This window comes from Ceratotherium simum, chromosome 4 (genome assembly GCF_057802395.1).
Source record: "Ceratotherium simum simum isolate JZ-2026a chromosome 4, ASM5780239v1, whole genome shotgun sequence".
Classification (NCBI taxonomy): Eukaryota; Metazoa; Chordata; class Mammalia; order Perissodactyla; family Rhinocerotidae; genus Ceratotherium; species Ceratotherium simum.
The window spans coordinates 88,399,334-88,424,906 of NC_141903.1; the positions used below are offsets into that span (position 1 = coordinate 88,399,334).

A 25,573-nucleotide genomic window follows, 5' to 3' on the forward strand; every position below is an offset into this window, starting at 1 on the left:
CCCCCAAATGCATTACTTGTAGCTACTGTGTTTGTCTTTCTGTCACACACACACACACACACACACACACACACACACACACACAGCAGTCCTTAGAGCCTCCCCTCTGGAAATAGACCTGTATTTCACATGGTATCTTTTGGTCTACTACTTTCTGGATTTTTCTCCTTTAACTCCTCTTCACCCTGCCAAAGTGAACAACATATTGCTGCTCTCCTTATATAAAAATTCTATTTCCCCTCCTTACTAATTTTGCTCATAATGCTTTGTGCTCCCAGAAAGTCCTTTCCTATTTCCACATTTCTAAATCCTTCAAAAAAACAGCTCTAACATCCTTTTCAGAAAGCCCCTTTTTTATCTAGAAAAAAAAATCTTTCTGAACTCTCGTGGCACTTAACATATACCTCCTTTAGAGGTATTTTCATTTTTTACCAACGGGTGGACCTATGTCTACATCCCTCCCCTACTGTATGATGCTATCCATGGGCAGGGATGTGTCTTACTCACTTCTCTGTTCCCCACAGTGCACCACGGAGACGATAACCACCTAGTGAATGAATGGATGGTTTCCCAGTTTTTGTGGATGTTCCCAATCTAACACTTTGAGGATGAAAAGATACTTCCAAAGGCTCAGTTTATCCCCCTTCCCCTGGAGAGACTTGGTGACCAGCCACATCAGTCTCTTGAAGGAACCAGAACCCTACTCCACGCAGGGGTGAGCCATTTCCTTCCTGTTTTATTTACTAATTAATGAAGTTACTCAGCTGGAGAGGCCCCAGAGTTCCATGACCCAAGGCCATTCCCAGAAGAGAAGTGAGCTTCCCTCGGGAGGCAGCGCACCTGTGCAAAATACTCCTCAGAGATCCTCCCGGCCCATTCAATGCACAGGTCCAGGGGCCGGCAGGGGTTGGCCACGTCAGCACACTTGATCATCATGCGCTTGATCAGGATTTGGTTTTCAGGAAAGTTCTTCCCAGTAAGGTTGCATTCACAGTCGCTGCCCTCAATCTGGAAAACAGACTGTCAGCTCAGGGTTGGTTCAAGATGATGGTGAAGCCCACAAGGCTAACTGACCAGACACACCGTGATCACCCCGGCACACTTAGACATGACTGGGCCTCAGCGAAGGAGGTTTCCCCAACCTTATTCCATCTGTAATACACTGATAGAGTCTTGTAAGAAAAAAGAAAAAGAAAAGCCTCAAGCAATATAAAAACAGAGTTTAAAAGATCAAAGTCCCTATCACTACCCCTCCCCTCATTTCTACCCTCTTCCCCGGCACTAACTGCTGTAGCAGTTTTTGTTGTTTTGTTTCTAGTAATTTGGTATGTAATCTGAAAGGAGAGCTTTTCTCTCAGTTTTATCAGGAAATATGTAAAAACAGAACTTGCAGTTTTTTTGACATATTAAAGATGGGGAAATAACACATACCTGTGATCCTTCATTTATTTCCACTTACTATGCCTGCCAGCTCCCTCTCTCTGATGACCTGTCCTACCCCCACTCACCCGCCTTGTCCCACTTCGTTCCTTTCTCTTAAGGCATGTGTCCATCGTGCTTTCCTGGCTGCTCTTCTGACTAGGAGGTAGGGAGTGTGAACTATGTAAGTTTTCGGCGTACGAGGAGCAGAGAAGTGGGCCAGGGCAGGAGCAGGTGTGTTCAGCCATATTTAAAGCCTGGTCATACACTAGTACATACCTAGTGGTGGATGTCAGCGGTCCTGAGCCAAGTGGCCCAGTCTAGGAGTATGCTTACGTAAATGCGGCAACAGGCCAATTATATAAGATCTGGAAGATTGCTATTCTCTACCTGCAAAGACACCATCGAATTGATGTGTGGAAACAGTTATTTAGCTCTCTGGAGCTCTGCCACAGGCTGAAAGACTGTGTCACATTTAAAGGTTTTTGTTTTGTTTTGAGACTGGACCTATTCATTAAACCATCAGTGGGCAGAATTATGTTCTGAAGGTGGTTGTTTCGATTACATCCCATTGGGAAGAGACTGCGTACTATAGATACTGCAGTAAATAAGAAATCTCAGCACAGAGCTGTGGACTTAGTTGGGTAGACGACCTTCCCAACTCCAGATTCTGTGATTCGGTATAACTTTTCCCTCCTGTATCCCCAGATCCTTGCTCCCATATGTCCTCTGTGGAGGGAGAGGGCCCTGGCAGTGTGCTGTGGAACCCCTGGGGGATGGAGCAGCACACAGGTGAGGTGGATACTGTCCCTCCATCCAGGCTGGTCATATGGTGGGTCCTACACAGATGGTCTCCTTACTGATGGTCAGGTTACTCTTAAGACAACCATTCCTCATCCATCCACATATGCAACCTCTTCTGCTCAACAGGAATGAGCAAAAAGCTTTTCTGACTTTACAGGACTATGAACAGCTTCATGGTTTAAGAGGGCAGTTGATCTCATTTTAAACAACAGGATGTGAACCTTCTGTCCATGTTCCTAAAACCCCAGTTCGTACGGATCTTAAGGCAGGTCCAAGGTTTATCAGTAAATTTTAAAAACGAAAAACGACTTATGCTTTTGTTTTCAACCAGTCACTCCAATTTGGTTATATATAGTCTTTAGGTACTGATAGGCTTTTAATGCAAGTCAGCAGAAATATAGATCTGTAAGACATCCAGGAGCTCAAAGGGCTCTAGATCCCCTAAAATACCATCATCTATGCCAGTCTGTTATCTGCAGGCTCCTTCCATTCTAGTCTTTGGCCCACCTTCTTTTGTCACCATTGGCTTTATCTCAGCGCCTTTTTTTCAAGGAGCTCAGAGTTGCTGTGGACACTGTCAATCTATTCTCGTCCCCAATGAAAACAAGTGGCCAGTACTTTCAGCCCTTCTTTCCAACTCCAAGCAAATAACCACCTTGCATTCAAGAGGGAGAGAAAATGCTTTGAGGCCAGAGTAGGCTCTAATGGAAATATACTCTGATGCATCCTATGACACGGGACATGCTTACCTCAGCTGCCATTGGCTTGTTGATGCTGTTCACAAATTTGTTCACATGTTCAAAGTGTTTTGTCATTTCCGTTGCTAAAACCATGTCGATAATAGCCTGGCGCAGTGTTCGATAATGGTTCCTAAAATGAGCGGAAGACAAAGGGCCTTGTTCATATGTCCCGAATTAGAACTGTTCTGCTACCATTTCACCACACTTCCCACAATCTAGGAGGAAGCTGGGGGCGTGAGTTAAGAAATGAGTGCAGATCACAAACAAGTTTACCTCCTCATCTTCCCACCAAGCCAGGACCTGTTGACACTATTCCATCTTCCCCAGTGATAGCTGACCCTTCCTCATACACTTTATGAGTATATAAAAAACAAGACAGTCCCTGTCACGTGGTGGGCACTTATTTTACAGGGTGATTCCCTTCTACCTTCCCTTGGCAACATCAAAACAGTGAGGTGGAAGGAAATGCCTTCCCTACAGGCTGGAACAGCAGCAACCTGATGAACTGGCCCAATGTATTCAGTGCAGGTGGTGATTCTTATTACAGAGGATTGTCATGATTTCTTTTGATGATGGCTGGGAAGAACGTTTGCCCAGTAATACGTTATTCTCTAAATCACACTTAGATAGAAGCTGTAACAGACGGAGCAACAACCCAGCCTAAAATTACTCTCCACCCCCTATCCTCTCATTCTAACTTCATGAGCCAGAGTGGGAGCTGAATAAAATTGGCTATTGGAAAGAATTCTTTTTGTGAAAAATTTAAAAACAATCCTTGATCCTGATGAAACTTCACCTGAAGGTAGAATAACTGGTCTCTATGTTTCAGATTTCTGGAGATCAAACTGATAGGTTCACGTGGACGAGTGGCCCTTGTATGCTCTCCGTACACTGCCCTCTCCCAGGAGTCTGCTCTCCTGCCTGGCTGGTGCTATGTGGGGAAACCCACAGCCTGGCTGCAGGGCTGGGGCAGGCCAGAGGAGCTGCTCCTGTCTGTTCACATGTGGCCAGCTCTCCCCAGAAGGGAGCACACCAGCTAGAGGGAAACCAGCAGCTCTGCTGGGACCTGGCGAACACCGGCTCCTGATGAGTTAGGATTTTAAGTAGCCAAAAATTGAGCTGGGGAAAGATGGGGAAGGATGTTTTTTCCTTGAGTTGCACAAAAGTCAGGGTGTTCTCTTGGGAGGTTAAAAATATGTGCTATACTTACTAGTAATACGATCAATACTTATAGAGTGCTTTGTAGTGTATAAAACATTTTCATGAACGCATTGAAGACCAAATGAGATTTAAAAAGATGAAATCAGTCTGAAAAGTACAATTAAGTTTATAAGAGCAAGGTTATTTTGCTGTCTGATACAGTGGTACAACTATTGTCGTTCCCCTCCCCTCTCCCCTAAGAGGAAGCTAAGTACTTGGAGAAGTTAGGGAAAACGGGGCTTCCCACTTATACTCCACAAACCTGAGCACAGAGGCCCAAGCACGACGCACCTGTCAATATTCTTGAAAATGTTGCATTTGCTGTCCTTGACCGTGAGCTGGAAGGCCAGGGCTGTGTGGTGACTCTCCAAGACAGCGGTGTCATTATAGAGCACGGCAAGTTCACTGCCTGCGTTGCACAGGAAAGAGTTGGTCCTCCCCGGGTGATCCACGTCGTGGACTGCGGCCGCAATCAGTGCTGCCACCTCGTCCAGCTGATCGAGGCTTCCCTGGGGTCGGGGGGAGGCAAGGTTGAGCATTACCCACTAGACGGAGGAGACCTACACTCATCCTTGTCTCCCGGGAGGGGACAGGCCAGGGGAGGTGAGATTATCAGAACGTTCTCTCAGCCCGCTGAGCCTTCTCTGACTTCCTGGAAGTTGAGAGGCTGCCTAGGACACGTGGCATCCCCTTGCTGTGCTGTGGATTATCTGGAGGGAAACAGAAATCTGAGCTGCAGTTATATGCATACCTAAATTCTTTACCCAGAGTCCATTCACTCCAGTTCTGCAGGAAGAAGGCAAACAGGCCTTTCCAGATGCCTGCCACGTGGTAGTGCCATAACTCTCTTCTAAGAGGGGCCGAGCAGAAAGTGGCCTATGATCACAAATATTACCTATTTGCCTACTTCTGAAAAGATTTTGAGTGAGTGGCCGTAAACGGCAGAGATGCAACAAAACTATTCACACAAAGGTAAAAGGATTAGAGCCGAGCAGTACAACAGGATCAAGGGCGAGAAGAAGAGTTTTCCAGGAAAACCGAGGCTAAGATAGGGCTCTTGCAGTTAAGAACAAAATTCAGCTCTGGGCTAGCAGGTGGCAAAGGCAAAAAAGGAACCAGTCTTTCTAAAGCTCTCAGTGTATGATTAAAGAGCACAAACCAGGGCAGCGGGTCCAATGCTGTCTCGGCTCACAGCCTTAGGAGGGAGTTATCAGTGGGCTTCTATGTAAGAGACACCGTGCCCTGTGACTTCATCCATTCGGTAATCATTTATGGGATGTTCACTGGGTGCCAGCCGGAGCTACAGTGATGAATTCACTGGCACAGTCTCTGCACTAATGGAGTGGATAATTCACTGGTGAAGGCACAAAGAAGTAAAACACACACACAAAAGTAACTTACTGTGTGCTGTGCTACGAAGGGCGGCACGGCCGTTTTGAGAGTGTAACCAGGGACCTGAGCTGGTTTAGGGCAGTGCTGTCCATTCGACCTTCTGTGGTGATGGAAGTGTTTATACCCAATGCTGTCCAGTACAGTAACCCCTCGGCACCTGTAGCTACTGGACACTTGAAATGTGGCCAGTGCAACTGAGGAACTTTTTCATTTAATTTTAGTTAAGTGTGAACAGCCACAGGTGGCTAATGGCTACTGTATTGGAAAAGACAGTCCAGAGGGTGGCAGGGACGGCTTTCTCTAAGGAAGTGATTTTTATGCCGAAGCCTGAAGGATAAGCAGGAATTAGCCTGGCAAAAAGTGCCAAGGGAGAGAATTCCAGGCCGAAAGAACAGCCTGTATGATGCTCCCGAGGTGAAACAAACAAAAAAGTGGTTTGTTCAGGAAACTTAAAGAGCACCGCTGTGGCTGAAGGCTAGTGAGTGAGGGGAAAAGTGGCCCCAAGAAGAGGCTGGAGGTGTTCCCGAGTTGCTCTCACAGGCGGTGGGAGGAAAGACTGCAACCTGCTGCTCAGACGCTAACAGGGAGGGAGCAGCGAGTGTGAAGCTCAGCCCTGGACCTGCCCCACCCGGAGGGGGCCATTGCCACTTCCAGTCCTGACCTCCCGGACCTGGTGGCAATCCCCGCGTGGCCCCAGTCCACACGAACAGGTTTCCCGAGCAGGGACAGCGGGCGATGCTTTTCTTTCTAACTCTTCTCAGAGACTGGTCTGTAATCCCAGGGCAAGCACACACGCCTGGCCCCGTTGTGCTGCTGGTCAGGAAAGGCCATGTAACCCACAGGTGCCGTCAGGACCCAGAGCTCTCACTGGATCTACCTGTGAGGGAGGACCCAGGGGCCCAGACTCTGGGCCTCCAGCCAGGGCCCCTGGACTATGCTCAATCTTGCTTGGAGTCTGGGGCCAATTGATTTTTTTTTTTCCCCAGATTGTGTACCAATTTTATTTGTATCAATTAGTACATGAAAATGCAGACAATGTAAAATGTTAAGATATATCTGAGTGTCACTTTCAGATAACATATTCATTTTTTTTATTGATGTTTTAATAGTTTTTAACATTGTAAAATTTTGGGTTGTACATTTTTGTTTGTCCATCACCATATATATGACTCCCTTCACCCCTTGTGCCCCACCCCCCACCCCCATTGTGGGGCCAGTTGATTTTTACGTTTGTCAATTAAGTGGATTCAAGTAACTGGAGTAGACAACACAACTAGCACTAGATGAGGGCCTTTCCCTCCAGCCTACACTGATTTACAACTGGCACTTTCACACAGGAACCAGTCATGGCGTGCACTGCACTTTGGGTGGGCACAGTCTAATAAGGCAACGTCTGACAACAAGTGGGAGGAGGCAGGGAAGGAAGACGGGGCCACTCACTAGCAGGTGGGAGAAGCAAGGCCCTTCCTATGGGAGGGAGAGACTGTCTGTGGAAGAAAACTTCCCACCAAACCCACCACGGGAGAAATTCCAAACCCACCACAGGAGAAATTCCAAACCCTTGGAGGTGCAGACACTGCTGCATAGTTTTTTCCTTCCCTTCCTACTCCTGCAGGAGTAGATTTGGATCACACTGAGGCAGACTGGCCAGCACAGACTCCATTCTAGAACAGTTCGTTATCTAGGATAAACAGTCACTTACACCAGAGAATAATAAAAGAATGCCAGCTGTCCTGACCTCTCTACTTGCGGTGGTTCCTGGGAACCAGTAAGATGGGGGAGGACAGGCTCTGTAACAGATGAAGGGGATGTCAGCTCTGGGCATGTGTCCATGTGGCTGGGTTGAGAATACAGAGCTACAGCATAGTGACATTGAGAATTTTAGCCTCATCGCACAAAGAATTAGGGGTGACAGATAATGTGGATATTTGGTAAAAACCCATTTTCCTGACTCTCTTCATCAGGGGCAGCAGGACTGGGGGAAGAGGCCTCTGGAGGAAATCCCACCTGAAGCGCCCCATGGTAGACTAACCGTGATCTTGGGCTCTGGGCTCAGGAGCCCCGCCAGCCCAATTCTTCAAGGTTCCTTGGAGTCTAAATTTTCTGATTCTCTCGCAGGGGCTGCCAGAGTTAGAAAATGTCTTTTGAACTGTAAGCATGTTATGTCTAGTCTTAGACTTGTTTTTATTGCTGCTATTTGAGAAATTCAATCAGATGCTGAATGCGCTAGCAGAACTCACAATTTAAAGAAAAATCCTTATTTTAGGGGAGAGAGAGAAAGGGAGATAATAAAGTGAGTAAGCATTCTCTAATTTATCAAGCATTTAATCTGTATTTTTCTAGAGTGGCTCTGCATAAGTGAGGATCATCTCTAACTCAAGAATGCAGCCTGTAGACCACTTCAGTCTTGGTGTTAATGCCCTGGGTCCTGTCCTCAACTGGCAGTGTGCAACCTCAGCTGTCTAATATCTGATGCAGGGAAAATGGAGGAACGTGAGCCTGGAGGAGGGATCTGGAAGTGTCTTAGTGCCTCAAAGACAGGCGCTATAGAAACAGGCTGATAGCATCCTTTTTAAAAGTAGGAGACAAAACTCTTCAAGAGCATCATTCTTGGACCACATTCTTTGCTTTCTTGCTGATGAAAGTGAATACCAAGATCTGTCTTCGGCAAAACTGAGAAGGAAACATTCCCCTTCCCCATTTTCGTGCCATTTCTGCTCCTTCTACCTGTCCCACTACCACCCCTTGCCTTAAATACCCACGGTCTTGAGATTAAGAAAACGATCTAATGTCAGGCATTTGCAGATTGACGTGAATCAGTCTCTATACAGCACTTCTCCCAGGGGTCTCGATATTCTAAGCTTTAGTTCTAACTGCAGCAAAGGAATTGCAAGCTTCATTGTGTAAGTGATGGTGGCTAGGAAACGGGAGATGGGGATCTCTTACTAGCTGCATATGGGGTAGTACATAGGGCTGCCCTATAAGTCAGCTCCTGTACATGAGAGTATTGACTTCTAAGTAAGACTAAGGGATATGACACTCTTTCAGAATCATGCAACAGTCATTAATAAACAGATACACACACCTACACAAAACACACATATATATGTGTGTAAATCAGTAGAGTGCTGAATGGCTCAGTAGTATCTGGATTATAATATACCATTGACCAAATCCTGATCCTAAAACTTAACCTTTAGACCTAGTAACCATTTGCTGTGATAGTTAAGTTCTGTCCTCTAACCCAGTATCACAAAGGGCTCCTACTGAACATTTGGAGAATGGGTTCATGGGTTAGCCGGGCACGTAAAGAAGTCTCTACAGTGGCATAAATTATTATTATAGGCATCTGGGGGAGGGGGGGGATAGGAGAAAAGGACATGTCTTTAAACACAAAAAATGATCAATTTGGCAGCCCAAAAAACTGTCAAATTGGTCACACAATAGCTGTTTGCCTAATATATTTATTAAGATTGAGTTCTTGGATCTCCAATCTAGGCAGGTAACTAGATCACGATATCACAATTCTACCTTCACTCTTTCCTTTCCAAGGAAGAAGGCAGTGGCGTGCAGGACATCGGCGGCATGGGTGGAGTTATGGTAAGCATTGGAGGAGTGGTAGTTGGCTTCAATCACTTGGAGCCACGCCCGAAGTGTAGTTTCAGAACAGTGTAAAAATTCACATACTCCAAACCGGGAAAAGACCTTTAAGCCCAGGTAAACCAATGGCCTGGAAAACAGGAAAACAAACCCTGATTCATTGTATTCACTCGTCCAAAAACTGCTTTCTTTGATGATACGGGGGAATGGAGGCATTTTTCTTCCGATTCTTACTTAGTCCACAGGCACAGGGTGTAAAAATATCTCCTCCCCAAATCAGGAGACAGAGCATCTTTTCCTCACCAGCCACTTCTTTACAACAAAGTGCCTCATGGTGGTCAATCTAAATGATGTCTAGATTATCTCTAAGTCGTATGCCCTTCAGTGGCTCTAACAACCAAGAAGGATCCCCAGCTGTCCCTCTCCATCTCCACTTCCACAGAAGCTCGGCACTTCCTTTGTGTCTCCTGAGGAAGTTACTGAGCCTAAGGACAAAAGGACTGGCTTGTATGGTCTCAGCAGTCATATCACTTAAGAGTCATGTGATTTATTTATATGTGAAAATCATTCATATCCTGTAGACCAACACCCCTGGAAGTTCTCCTACTATAGAAGAGGACTCTCTCGAGTTATCTAACCTTTCCCCTGCCTACAGGATGGATCAAAAGAAAAGTCAAGAGTGCTCTCAAACTCATTTTGTAAGGTAGGGCTTCAACAAGTTTGGGGCTGAGAATACTTAGAACTCTTGGCTCATCAGCACAAATGCATGACCTGGGGAAATCTGAAAAGGACACTCAGTACTTCCTCATCCTGGGTCATCACCAGGCTGACCCCACATCCTACCCACTAATACTCCGTAAAGGAGCTCACTCAGGGGCCACAGTCTCTGCTGGTTCAACACTCCTCCAGCATGGCATGAGACGCAGGACCTGTGAGGTCTCTGGTGGCAGGGACTCACGTCTCCCTCAAAGTTTCCAGATGTGCAAGTCTTGAGCATGGGCATCAATCCTCCCCTGCCTGCAACCAGAGAAGCCACATACCTTTTATGTGTAACAGCTTCCAATTCAAAGATGTTGAACTCCCAGCTTTCCTCATTATCAAGTAATTGAGCAATACAAGGGGGGACATCGTTGATGGTTATTGGCATCGCAAGGTGACTGTGACTCTGGTGCACATCTGAGCAAACAGATTGGACAGGGAGGCTGGTTAATTGTGGAATCTTGCCTGCCCCTGAGCATTTGTCATCTTCATGGTTGTGACTAGAAAGAAAGTCTTGAACTTTCAAGGGTAGGAAGATTTTCACTTCAAGGTTGTTCTCTTACATTATTAAAATTCAAGACCCCCAAATAGAAAAATAATGGTTTAACTGTGTGTTTAAATGTACAGACATTTGCAATTGTTGTTCTGACAGTGCTCAGAGAAGTAATTTTAATTAGGAGACCTGGTTTCAAATGTAGACCATAGAGATGCTTCAACTCCAATGAGACCAACAAGAAGGAACAGCAAAGCCATCCCCAAACAATAATCACAACACTGGGGGAAGGCACAGGCTGGAGACAGGTCATCAGTAACAGGTGGACAGAAGACAACTTACTCTTAGTGAACACATACTCGTTTCCTGACAGCCTTCTCAAGCCATCCTGGAATACAGAAAGATGCTATTAGAAGCATGTTTTATATTCCATTATCATTATTCTCTCATTTCTTTCATTAGCCAAAGAGATTTGAATCCTGAATAACCCAGTCAGTCTGGAACTCCAAGCTGAAGCTCAATATTAAATCAGAACAATAGCTACAAGATAGAGGTTACTCTCCCTTCCTTGGCTGTTAGCCCCAGGAGATGGAGAACCGAGAATAAAATGGATATGACTGCCTCCAGGTCTCACACCTGAGCTGTGAGTTGGCTCTGGTCTCATGCTGTCTCTCTCTTCTGGCATTTTGAAGACACAGTGGTGACATCACAGAAGCGATGTTGCTTTGGATGCATGTTATTTTGAAGGGACCCCACTTACCCTCATAGTGACTGTGTTATTCTTGTGTTCGCAGATTTACATATTGGGGAGCCAGAGCCATGCCATGGGCCACATTTTGGGGATGACTTGATGTGAAGCCTTAAGATGGTCGGGCTAACTTTTGATTAATATCTAAATTAATTTTTACCAATTTTCTGTTTTGCAACATGCGCACTGCTGCTAGCCTTTAAAAGAAAAGTTTCTGGATTTGAGGTCTTTGGGGGGCAGCCTAGGGAGTGAGCAGAATTTCAGTGTTGTGTCACTTACTGGGCTCTTGACCTTCTGAACTAGTCCCCAGGTGTTCTTGCATCTCAGTTTCCTTCCCTCTACCTTCTACCCCTGAGTACCTAATTATTTAGATCTTTGCTTAAAAGTCATTTACAACTGCTCATTTGTCATCCCTAGAAAGTGTGTGCTAAGGTTTGAAGTCTTAATGAAGGGCTTCCCCGAAGTCACATCTTGGATCTTCAGGCCAAGAGCTTAATTTCTAGAGTTGGATAAATAAATAGGTAACAGTGGCCACAACTGTCCTGCCTCTAAGGCTCATATCAGAAGGGACTCCTCTTTTTTCTTTGCCTTTCTTTCTCCTCTTCCCGAAAGCTACACAGAAACGGGGGGAATCCTGCCCAGGTTCCTCCCAGCGGGACCTGGAGAGGAACCCGAGCTGGTATGGTGGCAGGGAAGGAGGGTGACACTTGTTCCAGGAATCAGAGTCCTCTCTCTGGAGGCCGCCCTCCCGACAGACCCTGAAGTCCACCCTGCCCTGGGATGGGGCAACCAAGGCTAGCCCAGGGGCGGGAAGGGAACAGGAGGTCTCTCCAACTGCAGGCTCATCAGAGACCTTTAGCAGGAACAAGGAGAACAGACCAACAAGCCAGTCAAAGACTTGGCATTTGGTGGCAGGGCCAGACAGAAACCTTCAAAGTAAAACTCCTAGATGACACTTGGACTTTGTTTTTCTCCCAAAGAATTCTTTCAGCTTCAGCCTCTGATAAGGAGCACAAGTGAATAATTTGAATTTTCTTTTTCTTCACTTGCTGAGAGATGATGATTACAGCCAAATAGATCACAGCAAAACACTGGAACAGGACGAGTCCTTAGAAATCAGCTACTCTCGGTGGTTGCAAATGGTGGTGTTGGGGTGCTGGCTCCTCCTCCACTCCTCCTTCTGAGCCAGAACAGCTCCCCTCTGCTTTTATCTGATTATAAAGGGAACTTCCATATAAGCTTTTATTTAAAAAAAGGATTCTACAGCTAAGATTTTGGAAACCAGTGCTGCAGTCTAAGTACAAACTCTTTCACTATATAGATAAAGAGCCTGAGGTCCCAGCCGTAGCTTAAGGAAACCTAGCTGTAACCCTCAACCCAGTATTGGACCAGGTCTGGAGGAAGGAGTAAGCAAGGCCCCATCGTGCATATTCAGCCCTCAATCAGCTGCCTGTTTACTCCTCACTGTAACACGGACTCTGAAGGACTGCCTCCCATTGCTGTGGTCAGTCAGCCTTGTGGAAAGATAAATGCAAGAATTCTTTGACTAATACCACACATATAATACATAAGTTTTGATGCAGATGCTTCTGTTTATGCTGATGTTAGCCCACACAACAGGTATTTCTGCAGCTAGGTAGCAGTTCCCATGTCACACGTCATATGTACTTGGGAGTGCATTTAATGTCGTCTCCCCTGCGTTTCCCGTTTTTCCTCATCACTCACAGTCATCAGGCCTCCAACGAGATCACTGGTGTGAGGATCTTCATCTTTGGTACCCAGCTGAGGGGAGTACAGTTCTGTGGTCCGTAAAATTTCTAAAACTCTGTCTAGGGCTTCTGCTACTGTGACGGGGCTGTTTTCTTGGGCTGCATTGATTATATTTATAACCTAAGGAAGTAAAGAAAGAGAGAAAGAATAACTTTGAGGACATCAGGAGTCTAATTCCCAAAAGTAATACATACGCCCGGAACCCAAAAGAAATCTGATGATGACACATCTCAGTGTTGAACATCACCAGCGCTTTGGCAGCACCACCCCTGCTTCCTGCAGCCCGCCTGTCAGCCCACCCTCTGCTGACACTTCTCCTACCTCAGTGACTACATCTTTTTCAGGCTCCTTTGCCCATCTTCTCCCTCTCACTGTCTTCTGCAGGTTGGAGTTGCTCCGAGATTGGTGCTGGACCTTTCTCTCACTCTACAATCCTTCCCGAGGTGAGCTCTTTTATTTCCTAGACTTTGGACACATACGATCTGTATGCCAAGGACTCGCACATTTACATTCCAGCCCTGACCTCCTTCTTGACCTGCAGACTCATATATCCATGGCCCACCTGACACACCGATTGGAAATCCTACTCACACGCCCCGACTCATGATCCTGCTCCCCTCCCCTAAAGCAAGCAAGTAAACAAACATAACAACAAACAAGAGACAAGAGCTGTGCTCCTTCTCTGGTTTCTGCACCGCAGTGAAAAAACCACTTCTACCCATCCTGTGTTCAAACCAAAAACCTGGGAGGCCCTGGTGGACATACCAGTTTCCTGCATTTCTCTTCCCCCCCGACCATATAATTCATCACCAAGCCAAACTGATTCTACCCCTAAATATTTCTTGATCTGTTCATTTCTCTCCACCCTCACGGCTACAATTCTAGAACAGCTAACACCATTTCTTGCCTGGAATTCCAGAAAAACCCCCTAACTGGCCTCTTCTCTTTCACTCTTGCCATCCCCAATCCATTCTCTGCATGGCGGCTGGGTGTTCTTTTCAATAAGCATACTTGGTCATGTCACTCTTTAAACTCTTCACTGCAGATAAACTATAAGATACACTCCTTATTACAGCCCAACTGGGCAGAATGAACCGGCACAACTCCACGTCCCTATCTTCGCCCCTCTGCTCTCCAAGCTCCAGCCACGCTGACTTGATTTCAGGTCGTCCAGTCCCCCTTTCCCACCTCACTGCTTAATCCTTTGCTCTGCCTGCTGCCTAGCTCTTCTCCCCCCAGCATCTTTGCAGGCTCAGGTCTTACTTCAAACACTACCTCCCCCACAGAGAGAGACCCTCCCTGACCGCCCCTCTGACCCAACGAAAATACAGCTCGAATCTAATTTTCTCTCATAGAACCCTGTTTTCCTTTACGACAGTTATTGTAATTTATAACTACCTATTTATTATGTGTTTACTTGTTTCATGTCTGTTTCTTCTACTAGACTGTAAACTCCTTGATATCAGTGGTATGTCGTTCATCACTTTATTTCCAGAACATAGCCCAGTGCTGGGTGGCCCTGATTGCAGAGTGGAGGCAGCAGCTGCCACTCACCTTTGTGATGGGAGCCTCGATGGTCATGGAATGGATCCTTGCCATGGACGGATAGCGACGATTCTGTAGGCTTGGTGCTGGAGAGAAAAGTCAAGAAAGTTGTATCTGGTTCTGGTGGCTCTGCTTGCCTAAGTGCAGCAAAAGAGCCTTTCATGCACGGGGGGCCTGATTCTCACAGGACTATGATCCCCCACAAAGCAATGAATTCACCCATCTCTTCATCCTAAAAGGCTGAGAGCTCAGCCACTACTTGCCAGAGTTTGGAAAGGGTGGTCTGGCCTGGAACTTTGATGGCAGGAAGGCTTCACGAGTCCTAGGTCCACAAGGGGAATTTCAGAGAAGGTTGATGGGATCCTGAGGCCCCATCCCAACAGCCTAGTGATCCCCTAGGACTCGCTTCCCCATAAGCCACTAAAGCCCAGCTTGGGCAGTTCCATCACCTTTAGTCCTCAGCTGTTGGCCATGTGACTGGAAAACTGCAGTACAGGAGGGGAGGCATGGACTGTGGTTGGGGGCGGGGTGGGCAGAAAAAAGAGTCTACTCTCAGTATGCTTTAGGGCCAGGCCCTCCATCTCAACACTGAGAACCCATGGTGCTTTGAGCTCTAATCTACAGACACTTTCATTTTAAAATAATTTTCATTTTTTTTGAACAGGTAATGCTTATACGTGCTTCAAAATTCAAAAGGTAGAAGCTTTACTTTATATGCACTGTTATCAGCTCTTCCTACCACTCCCTTGAGGCAGGCAGGAGGGACAGGATCTGCATGTTGTAGATGGGACAGCTCAATCTAGCTAACGTCAACAGAGCCTGCCTGCTGTCTCTGTGGTCCTCTCTGCTGCACGCGCAGCCGCCATTGCAGACCTCTTCTGTACTCTTCAACCTCCTCTGCTCCCATGCTCTGGAGAGATGATGATCCCATCTCAAACTCTGCTCTGAAAACTGAGTTAATCCAGTTGAAATCCCTTCATCCATTTTCCTCTCCATCTGAAATGCTCTGTCTATCTACACCCTCAATCCATCTGAAAATATTTCAGTCCATCTTCCTTCTTTACATTCTTGGTCCCAATCCCTTGCTGGCCCTGTGACCTTATCCATCTTCCTCTGTGAATTATCCATTTTATCTCTATTGTCTTCGGTCCTTGCTAGTTCAACCACTTCCCTCATACTCAGGTTTCCAATTGTGACCTTCCTGTTAATTCCCTTAAGTCATCACCCCACTTCTCTCCTATCACAGTCACTAACCATCCCCTCCACATGCCCCTAGAATCTGTCCTCCCATTTGCCAAATAAAAACTAAATGAATGAGTGAAATCCACTCGTCTGTTCTCAGCTCTTAAGCTCTCTGCATTTAACACTGCTGGTCGTCTCCTTTCTCTTGCACCCTCTTGTTCTTGGTTCCCGGGACACTGTACTCACAGAGTTCACCCCCAGCTCCTCTGTCCTCTTCATTGGCCCTGTTTCTGCTGCCTCCCCACTCACTGAGCGTATGCCTTCAAGCCTTGGACTTAGACCCTCTGTTCGTTTATTACACACACACACCCTTAGAGAGGTTCCTCTGTTTATGGCTTCATCTGGCACCTCTAGGACTCACAAATCCACATCTACAGCCCTGAGACCAGTCTTGCATTTTGGCCTCCTTGGCATCTCCACTAAAATAAAATGTATCATCTTCTCCTCAACCCCCCACCTAGCCATACGTGGAGCATTCCCTATTTCTGTATTATATCTTCCCATGTACCTAGGAATGAAATTTCAGAACTGTCTCTGTCTTTCCCACCTCCCTGCAAATCCAATTGATTACTTAGGCCATATTAATTGAACTCAAAATGTTTTGCTAAATTCTGTCCCACAGTTAATCTGTAACATTTTATGAAGGGAAAGTAAGAGTGTGTAACAAGTACAAGGAAGACTAGGTTTGTACTGCGAAAGGGAAGCCAGGACTGGTCCCCTCTCTGCCACTAGCACCCCAGAGTGACCCAGCTCAGAAACTCTGAGCTGCTCTGGTGGTGATGTGGCCCAACACACTTTAGGCCTTCAAGAAACAAGCATGAAGTCATTTCAAAGAGAAGGCAAAGACCATAAAAAGTAAAAAAGAATAAAAAAGCCTAAAAAATTTTCAGCCTATGGGTAAAAAGCTAGTTTAGTTGAAATCCTACTTCTTGGGGTTTTGTTTATATGCTGACAAATTCTTGAATATATTCCTCTGTCATTTTCTACACTTTAAAAAGATCAAAGAAATCTGAGAAACTTCTTACCATCACTGCCTCGCGATGATATCGACTTCACATCAATGGACTCTTTCCTCCTGTTCTTGTATCTGAATGAATGAGGCTCTGAGGATTTCAGATTAGTAATGGAGCATGGTTAGTTATTCACAGGTGAAGTTTAGGCCATTTTTCCCCTCATTCTCCAAAGAAAACAAGGTTATTTTTTAAGCACTATAAAATATTTTTAAGAAATAGTAAACCACTTTCTCTTCAATTCATCCACACACACAGCATAATCAGTCATAGTCATTGTAAAATGATGCCCTTTTCTTGTGGTACCACATTACATCGCGGGCTTATTATCAAAGGTTATTTAGTTGCATTAAAAAATATCTTTTTGAAAATAAACATTAAAACTTGGGGGAAATTTTTTGGGGTCATTCTGACCTGAAGGACAATACATACAACTGAGTAGGGAATGCTCTTATGGGGATATTTGAGGAAATAAAATACTATTGAAATCCACAGAGAGTTGAATCTATCTGAGAAACTAATTTGGATGGATTTTAGGCCCCTCTGAAAAGCCAGACCTCTAGATGGTCTTCTAGGTTCTCGTGAGGATGATTTCATCAAATGATGCACACTGTTGATCCCGGGAAGGAAGAGAAAAAAAACCAGTTTTAAAATTCCAACAATTTCCAAAAACTAAACTCTCACGTTTGCCCCCATTTTCTGAGGGAAAAAAGCACTTGAAAAGTTCTGCTTAAATCTTCGCAGACTTTGAATTTAACACTCACAATGTGCTGTCACATTAATGCATGATCCAGGCAGACAGTGCATGCCACCAGTGAGGACCAAGGATCAAGCATCAGGGCAGCAGAGCTGGCTTCAGAAGCACACATTTTCAGGGCTTCTGCTTCCTGTGGGGAGCAGCCCATGAGCAAGGAGAGAAACTTAACCACAACGCAGAGTTGCTCCTTACTGTGTCAAGACAGGAGGCGGACATGCAGGGAGAATGCAGTTCTCAGACACCAATAAATGATCATATTCCAAGAAAAAAAGGATGCAATAATACTTCAAGAATTGTCTTGTGACACCAGAAAAGGTGCAAGAGAATGTAGTAGTTAAGAGAGCCAGCTCCAGAGCCAAATTGCCAAAATCCAAACCTCCACTACACCATCTAGTGAAACCTTGGGAATGCTACTTCTGTGTCTCAGTGTCCACATCTGTACAGTGGGTATAGTTACAGCATCTCATTCACGGGCTGTTGTGAGATGTAAGCGAGTTAATCCATGGGTAGCACTTAGCACAGTGCCTGGTACGTAGTGAATATGCAGTTCATGCTGGCTATTGTTGTTAATGACATCTGTTCATTTGCATGTCTACCTTCTGTTTAGGCACACATGAGATCATGTTATAATCTTGTTCTATTACTTGTTGTTTTCACTTCATGATATGTCTTAGATACTTTTCTAGATCACCTTTTTAACCATTTACTTTAGTGCCCTAAAAAATCTGATTCAATTTAAAAAAAGGTTAAATCAATAACTAAACCTCAATTATATTCATACAGCATGAAGTGAAAGGCTGAACTACTATAAAGTTAATCTGAGCACCACAGCCACAGAGCTTTGTCTTAAATGATCTGACTTAATCTATTTATATCCCTTTGCTTGATTTTGTCTTCCAGACTGCCCTTGGATACACGTCTCCGTATTTCTTTATAAAGACACCTACAGGTGGAGGCACTTCAAATGCTGTTGTTAGGATCACATGGCATCTTTCAAACCTGAGAAACAAATAGTGGTCACTTGCAAGACGCTCCTTCTGGCCTATTCAGGGACTTAATAATCATATACATTACTAACATTTGTTTACCAGATAATGAATTAAATCTAACTTATTAAAGACTTAAGATTAAATTCAAGATTAAAGAACACAAGAATTCCTCAAAATGTAGTTTCTAAACAAAACTAAAGTAGGGAGGTTAGTTTCACGGCTGTGGCCCAGGCTGGCTGCTGAATTCTAAATGATTCATTAGAAATTATTCAAAGATGGGTAATGCTTATTCTTTCTGATTTTATATCAGCTAAAATTAAGAAAATCTATAGCAATAGAAATGATTAAAAGTTTGGATAAATTATTCCTCAATAAAGGCCATTTAAATCAAAGAATTCATTATTCATTGTCTCAACAGATGCTTGCGGAGTGAATTTAAAAACCAGAGAAAAGAAGGATAAAGGAGATTTACATAGTTGTACTCAATGGCAAAAAGGGATACAGTGTCACCAGTACGTCTCTGAGCACCTACTGTGCACCAGACATTGTGCTCTAATATTTACTTTACATATAGCAATTATCTTATGATCATTACAACAATTCTGAAACCTACATCGTGCAATCCCCATTTTACTGATGAGGAAATTTAAACTTGGAGAGATTATGTAGGTAGCTCAAGGTCAAAGAGCTCATCAGTGGTAGAACCTACGCTTTCCAAGATGGGATGGTTTCAATTTATTAATGTTCCGTGAGTATTTATTGAGCGTCTGTGATGGGCAAGGCAGTGCTGGGCGCTGTAAAGGATATGAAAATGCTTGTAACAGTTTTTGGCACCCAGAAACTCGAAAGTTAGTTAAAATGATACTCTTGCTCTAAGTATTACAAGAAATAAACTAAAACATCTGAGAAAGAGAGAGGGGTGGGGGGGAGGGGAGGAGGATACCAAACAGTTAATGCCGGGTACTGCTAGATATTATACGTACACTTTCTCCTTTGATCCTCATAACTACAACGAGATGGGTATTACTAATTCATTTTACAAATGAAGAAACTGAAGCTCAGAAAGAGCAAATGAAATCTTCCTGAGTAGGCTACAATATGGTCCAACCCAGAATCAAGGGGAGGGACTAAATAGGTGGCCCAGGGTCTGACTTTATGCATTACTGGCTGGGAAAGCCACCAACAGAGGAGAGACCAAGAATTTTACATCTTTGGTAGCAGACTGATTTTTCCCTGGAATGATCAGAGAATTCCAGACCTTTGAAACATAGAAGTCATCAGGTCAGCCCCCTTATTTTATGGCCAAGGGACAGACAGTCAGTCTTGCCCAAGGCATGAGGCGAGGGTGTGGGGAGGGGAAATGGTGACTCAGTGCTCCTGACTGCTGGGCCAGGGCCCATCCACCTTCTAACTGTATAGTCACCGGCTGCCACAAAGAAGGGAAGACTGACTACGGTCTAACAACGTGTTGTTGTTGTTGTTGGACTTGCATGCCATTTTCTATTTTGGGTTTATCACTCTACATGGTCTCCAGCTGGCAACAGAAAACCAGGATGGGGAAGGCATTCAGTAGTATGAAGATTCAAAACTTTGTAAGGGATTCTGCTTTGATTCTGGCTCTCCAGCCATCTGATATCAGCACTTGGATTTTAGCAATCCGAGTTCTGCGGTGGTGACTGTCCATCTAGACTTCTGCAGGGTAGTTCATGGATGTCAACCCACAGATGCCACCTGGGTCTAGAAGAGCAAAACTGAAGTATTCTCACCTGTCTGAGAATTGTCTCCTGAATCCCGATGAACCTTGTGAATCTAGAGTTGTTCAAAAGTTTGGTAAAACAAGAGAAAGAGATTTTAAATACAGTATTAGCTACATTTCCAGCCAAACAATTTCATTGAAAAGCTCTGAAGACTTCAAGAAAGCAAGAAGCTGCACAGATGACGTGAACAGATGAAAGATGTCCACCGAGTGATAATCCTAGAAATGCTCTATTACATCCAGTTGCTCAGAGAATGGCTGAGACCGAGAGCAGAAGACACCCAAGGGATGCACTTTCTAAGCAGGACATCGAAATCGCCAGTCAGCTGTTCTCATTTTGACAGTCTGCAGAAATGCACAAAGACTAAAAGCTATAACAAAATTTAAGGTTTTTATAAGGTTAATATATAACCTGTTTATAGTTCAGACATGTTATAAAATTTTTCTGTAATATAAAAGTAATCTGAATTCAAGCCTAGGATTTTTAAAAACCTTCCTAAAAAGCTCTTCGAATGCTCCTCAATTATAGACAGAGTGAATTTACAAATGTTTCTTCACACTAAGATCTAAACTTGAGATGCAGTTTAGCACCTAGTTCTTTCTCAGTATCAGATTTTTTTGTGCTAATGATTTTATGCTAATGCTTAATAAATATCTGCCAAATGAATGAAGTCATTAACACTAGAAATAATAAATATGCTTTCTTTGGGGCTCTGCATTTCTTGTGTTTATAACTAAGACACTGTTATTGGGCGCATCTTGCTCTATCACACGTGGAATCATGCTGCTTTGCTGCTCAATCCACCTAATTCCAGCAACTTGGACCATCAAACCTTCGTAGTCACTCAGTGAATGGGATACATTACCTCGAGAAACAAGACAGCGAGTGTGCAGGACTGTCTGTGAAGGAGAATTAGTATGGCTTAGCGACATCAGCTGTAAGAGCCGGAAGCCCATATATGTCAGATACAGGTTAAATGTTCCAGCTTGATTGAACCGTTGAAAAATAGTCATGTAAACCCAAGTGTTAAAATAGGGGTTTTCTATGAATTATTCTGCACAGTCCATTCCATAAAATTACAGAAACAATTACATGGCCAGCCTGTGTGTGATCCTGCTCTTAATGTGACTGACGGCTGTGACTCACTCATCTCATAATTATGGAACCTTTTTATTTCTTCTGTGAACAACTCTTTTATGTTTTTCTGTTACAGATAAAGACAATTTGCTACAAAGCTGCTGAGTGCAGTGTGAATTTTTGATACTATACAGCTTTTGCCTTGCAAATTTTTTTGCAATCAGCTTTAGCTCAAAAGCAAGTGATCTTTAAATACTTAGCTTTTCTCTCTGAGTCACAAAATCTCTCTCCTTTAGGAAGCAAGTCCCATGGCTCCCCAGATTACACATAAAAAAACCTTTTCTTGTCTTTTGTTAGCCCCCATAGGCCAGCTGACTGAACTGTGGAGCTCTGGGAGGCCAACGTGGGCTTTGTCTTCTGTCTGGATGGAACCAGATGAAGCCCAAGGTTGAGTCCATGCACAGTCCACCCCTGCCTTTGGGATGGGAATGTGCCCTGGCCTCCAAGGGAGAGAAGAGAGGTAAGGTCCATCTGCTGAAGTGGCTCTGGTCTTTCTTCACACAGGATGCTGCATTTGGAACTTTCTGAGCTGAACACACCACACCTCCCCCAGCCCACCGTCCCCTGAACTGGCTCATCTGCTTCTGATGGGCTCTCTCCTACGGACAGCAAGAGAGGCAGGAAATATCCCTTGACCACCACCGTCACTCGCTTCACAAGCAGAGGTTCTACGGGACTGTGTCAGCCTCTGCCACCCTGGACCCTATTTCTTGACTCACTTCATGATTTTCTGCAGCAAGAGCACACCTGAGGCCCTTTCTCCTGTCACACTCCAGCAGTGCTAGGTTTTTATTGAAGCTTCTTGACTTGGGTGACCTACGTGCCTCATCCAAGGCTTTTACAATGAAAGATTCACTTGGATAAAAAAAGTCTTTGAGAACTAGAATTCTCTTCTTAGAGGTCTAAACCCACCAGTCATTTATAACTTGGTATGAACGATTCCACTAAAATTATTTCCTCATAATTCTCAGTTGAGCTCACTGAGGAAATACAGAGAATGAGTGGTTTTGTCATTGGATGGTCTCTGGTGGGCAGCAGGGGAGGTTCGTGGGCCAGAGGGGAGAGGGACCAGCTTCTCCCTGTGACAACAGGAGCCATCTTACATGTCTGCCCTGTGCGGGCAGCTTTACATTTGCAATCTAGTCATTACAACACCCTCGTGAGGGAGGAAGGATCGTCATTCCTTGTGACAGAAGCTGAGGTTTCGAGAGGACAAGGGACTTGCCTGAGCCGCCCAGCTAGTAGCCAGCAGAGCCCGATTTCAAACCCAGCTTCCTCTAGCTCTAAAACCATTTCCATTTTGGCCCATCGCTCTCGGCAGTGAGGCCCCCAGAAGGGAGGCCCCGGGCCCAGCCCCAGACCCCTGGTTAAACTGGGGTCTGAGGACAGTGTGCCCCAGGTCATTGCGGGACATCTGTCTGAAATATAATTTTCCTTGAAATTTGGGGGAAAGTTTGACTCTCTGCCATCAACAAGTTTTGTCACAGGCACGCTGAAGCAAAGCAATCATAATACAGTGTCCTCATGTCAGCAGATCTCTCCGGAGTGTAGTGCCTTTGTTTGTTTTTCTTTTGCGAAAGAAAGCTGAAAGTGTAGAACATGTCCACTGCAGCAGTGACTGGGAGCTCTGATACGTGTCCCCAGGGGACCACAGGCTTCAGCACTAAGTTTCTGCAACGTGAATACAGCCGGCCTTGGCTGTGCTGCTCTCGCCAGAGCTCACAGCTGGGATTTCTTAGCAGGTCCTTGGGAGATTACAGCTTATTTTTGGGGAAAAAAATTCATAATTTCAAACCTTCAATTACTTGCAATACATAGGCTCCCACAAATGTTGTTGCCTTTGTGCTAAATGCTTTGTTTACAAACACCTAATTATGCTTGGCTCTAAAAAGCACCGCAAAATCTGGGTGGGTGTGTGGGTGTGTGTGTGTGAGATTTCAGGGTCATTTGATTGTTTTCTCCTTAAAGAATAATCATTTAAAAATTATATTTTCTCTGTACATCCACCAGAACGTCTAAAACTGAAGAGAAATTTGGCCTGGGATGTGGAAAAGCTGGAACTCTCATACACTGCTGGAGGGAGCACCAAGTCGTACAACCACTACGAAAAGGGGTTTGGCAATTTCTTATAAAATTAAACCTACACCTACTCTATGATACAATTCCTCACTATTCAGTTCCACTGCTGAGTATTTACCCATGACAAACGAAAGCATACAGTCACAAAAAGACTTGTCTAAGAATATTCAGAGAAGCCAAAAGCTGAAAATAGTCCAGAAGTCCATCAACAAGAGAAATAAACTGTGGTAGATTGTGCAATGGAATACCACTCAGCAATAAAAAGGAAAAAGGAAAAAATTATGGATACATACAATGCGGCTGACTCTCAAAACACTATGATAAAGTGAAAGGAGCCAAACACAAAAGAGTGGACCCTATATGAAGCTCTAGAACAGGCAAAACCAATCTATGGTTAAATAATTCAGAACAGTGTTATCTCTGAGGTGGGAAGGATAGGAGTGGAGGCAGGGATAACTGGGAAGAGGCATAAGGGGAGTTTTGGGATGGTGAGGCTTGGTATCTGGTTGGGGCCTGGGATACAGAGGTGTACGCATTTGCCAAAACTCAAGGAATGTTATACTTAAGATTCATGTATTCACTGTATTTAACTTTTACCTTAAAAAAAGAAAAAACCCCAAAACAAATATTAACCTTTAGTTAATAATATGTATACTAAAGTACCAAGGGGTGAAATGTCCTGATGTTTGCAACTTAGTTTGAAATCTATCAAAGAATAAGATGGACTGATGGATGAATCAAGGGATAATAGATGGACAGATAGACGACCCATCAAAATGTTAACTGTAGAACCTACGTGGTGGGCACATGCATATTTACTTAAAATTCCTCTAACTCTTCTATATGTTTCCAAAATTTCATAATAAAATGTTGGGAAAATTATATGTTCAACTGAGAATATGGATTGATGGCTAAAACTCAGAAGTCTGAAATATAATTCCAAAATTGGTGAAAATAATCAAGATGAAGGAAATTGAGAAGAGCCTGGCATTGAGCGAGGTGAATGACATGTGATGGTCCCTAGGACTCCCTACCATGAGCCTGGGCATGAAGACGATGTTCCACTTCAAACCATAACAAAGGAATTGTAGGCAGCAGCTATCAGTCTTAGAAGTTTAAGATTTACCAAGGTAATGATTTAATACATTGATTTTAATGATTTTATTGATGGATTTTATGAATTATGGAGTTACAAATGAATCTAAATCCTGATCTCTCTTATGGGAGAAAAACTCTAAGAAATAACTATATAAAAACATCCCTCTTAATATTTATGTTAAAATCAAATTTTTTTAAAAAAATGAAAAATTATGAGACTTTGTAGCAGTTAAAATGAGTCAAGACCAGGATCAGTATAATAACAAGCAAACAAGCAAATAAACACTAGATACTGCCTTCAACATTCATTTCAGAATCACCTTGGGAACATGAATAGCATTTGGTAGACGTGTCTGCTTTTGTCATTACTGAATGACAAAGTCATAAAACGCATCAGTTACAATTGAAAGCACCCGATAGCCCGGTATGTGAGCCTAGGGGTCATGCTGGATGCTTCTTTTTCTCTCATCCCCATGTCTAGTCCATCATCAAATCCTGTGAAACCTCCCGTCTACACCCACTTCACTTCTCCCCATTGCTAGAGTGCAGGCTCCCATCAGCTCTCATCTGAACTCAGCAATAACCCCAACCCAATCCTTTCTCAACTCTTCAACAGGTGTAATCTTGCAAAACTATCCATTTAATCCTGTCATTCTCCTGCTTAAAACTCGCACCTCCCATTGGTGTTTGGGTCAGCCCCATGTGACAGCCTGGCTGTGAAGCTCTGCAACGTGGCCTGGCCCTGCCAGCTCTCTGGCTGCACTGCTGACCCCTGCCACTTGTCCTGGGCCTCCTTTCCATACCTCTAATTTTCCCATGCTCTTTACCGTCTCAGGGCCTTTGCACACATTACTTCTCTACCCAGAAAGCTTCCCAATCTACTCTCTTCCCTTTGCCTATCTGTCCTCCAGATCTTAGCTGAAAGGTGATTTCCACATGGAAGCCTTCCCAGATATTTCCTGCCCATCCCAGCCCCTCCTGAGGTCAAGTCCTTCTGTCACATGTTCTCAATGAACTTTTCCTTTATTGCATTT

General features: G+C 44.4%; 1 protein-coding gene across 3 annotated transcripts in view; it reads right to left on the minus strand.

Annotated features, from left to right (window-relative positions):
* PDE8B (phosphodiesterase 8B) overlaps positions 1-25,573 on the minus strand; it is a 202,337-nt gene that overhangs the window by 4,075 nt on the left and 172,689 nt on the right. For 2 of the 3 annotated variants that reach the window (XM_087430140.1, XM_087430139.1), the window contains exons 11-20: positions 20,235-20,277; positions 16,738-16,815; positions 14,480-14,556; positions 12,881-13,045; positions 10,750-10,795; positions 10,196-10,331; positions 9,087-9,285; positions 4,455-4,672; positions 2,973-3,093; positions 841-1,008 (exon numbers count right to left, since the gene is read on the minus strand). In XM_087430140.1, coding sequence (XP_087286266.1) covers positions 841-1,008; positions 2,973-3,093; positions 4,455-4,672; positions 9,087-9,285; positions 10,196-10,331; positions 10,750-10,795; positions 12,881-13,045; positions 14,480-14,556; positions 16,738-16,815; positions 20,235-20,277 — 1,251 coding nt within the window. Of the gene's footprint in view, positions 1-840; positions 1,021-2,972; positions 3,094-4,454; positions 4,673-9,086; positions 9,286-10,195; positions 10,332-10,749; positions 10,796-12,880; positions 13,046-14,479; positions 14,557-16,737; positions 16,816-20,234; positions 20,278-25,573 lie in introns of all 3 variants that reach the window. The other variant, XM_087430141.1, reaches the window with a different exon arrangement.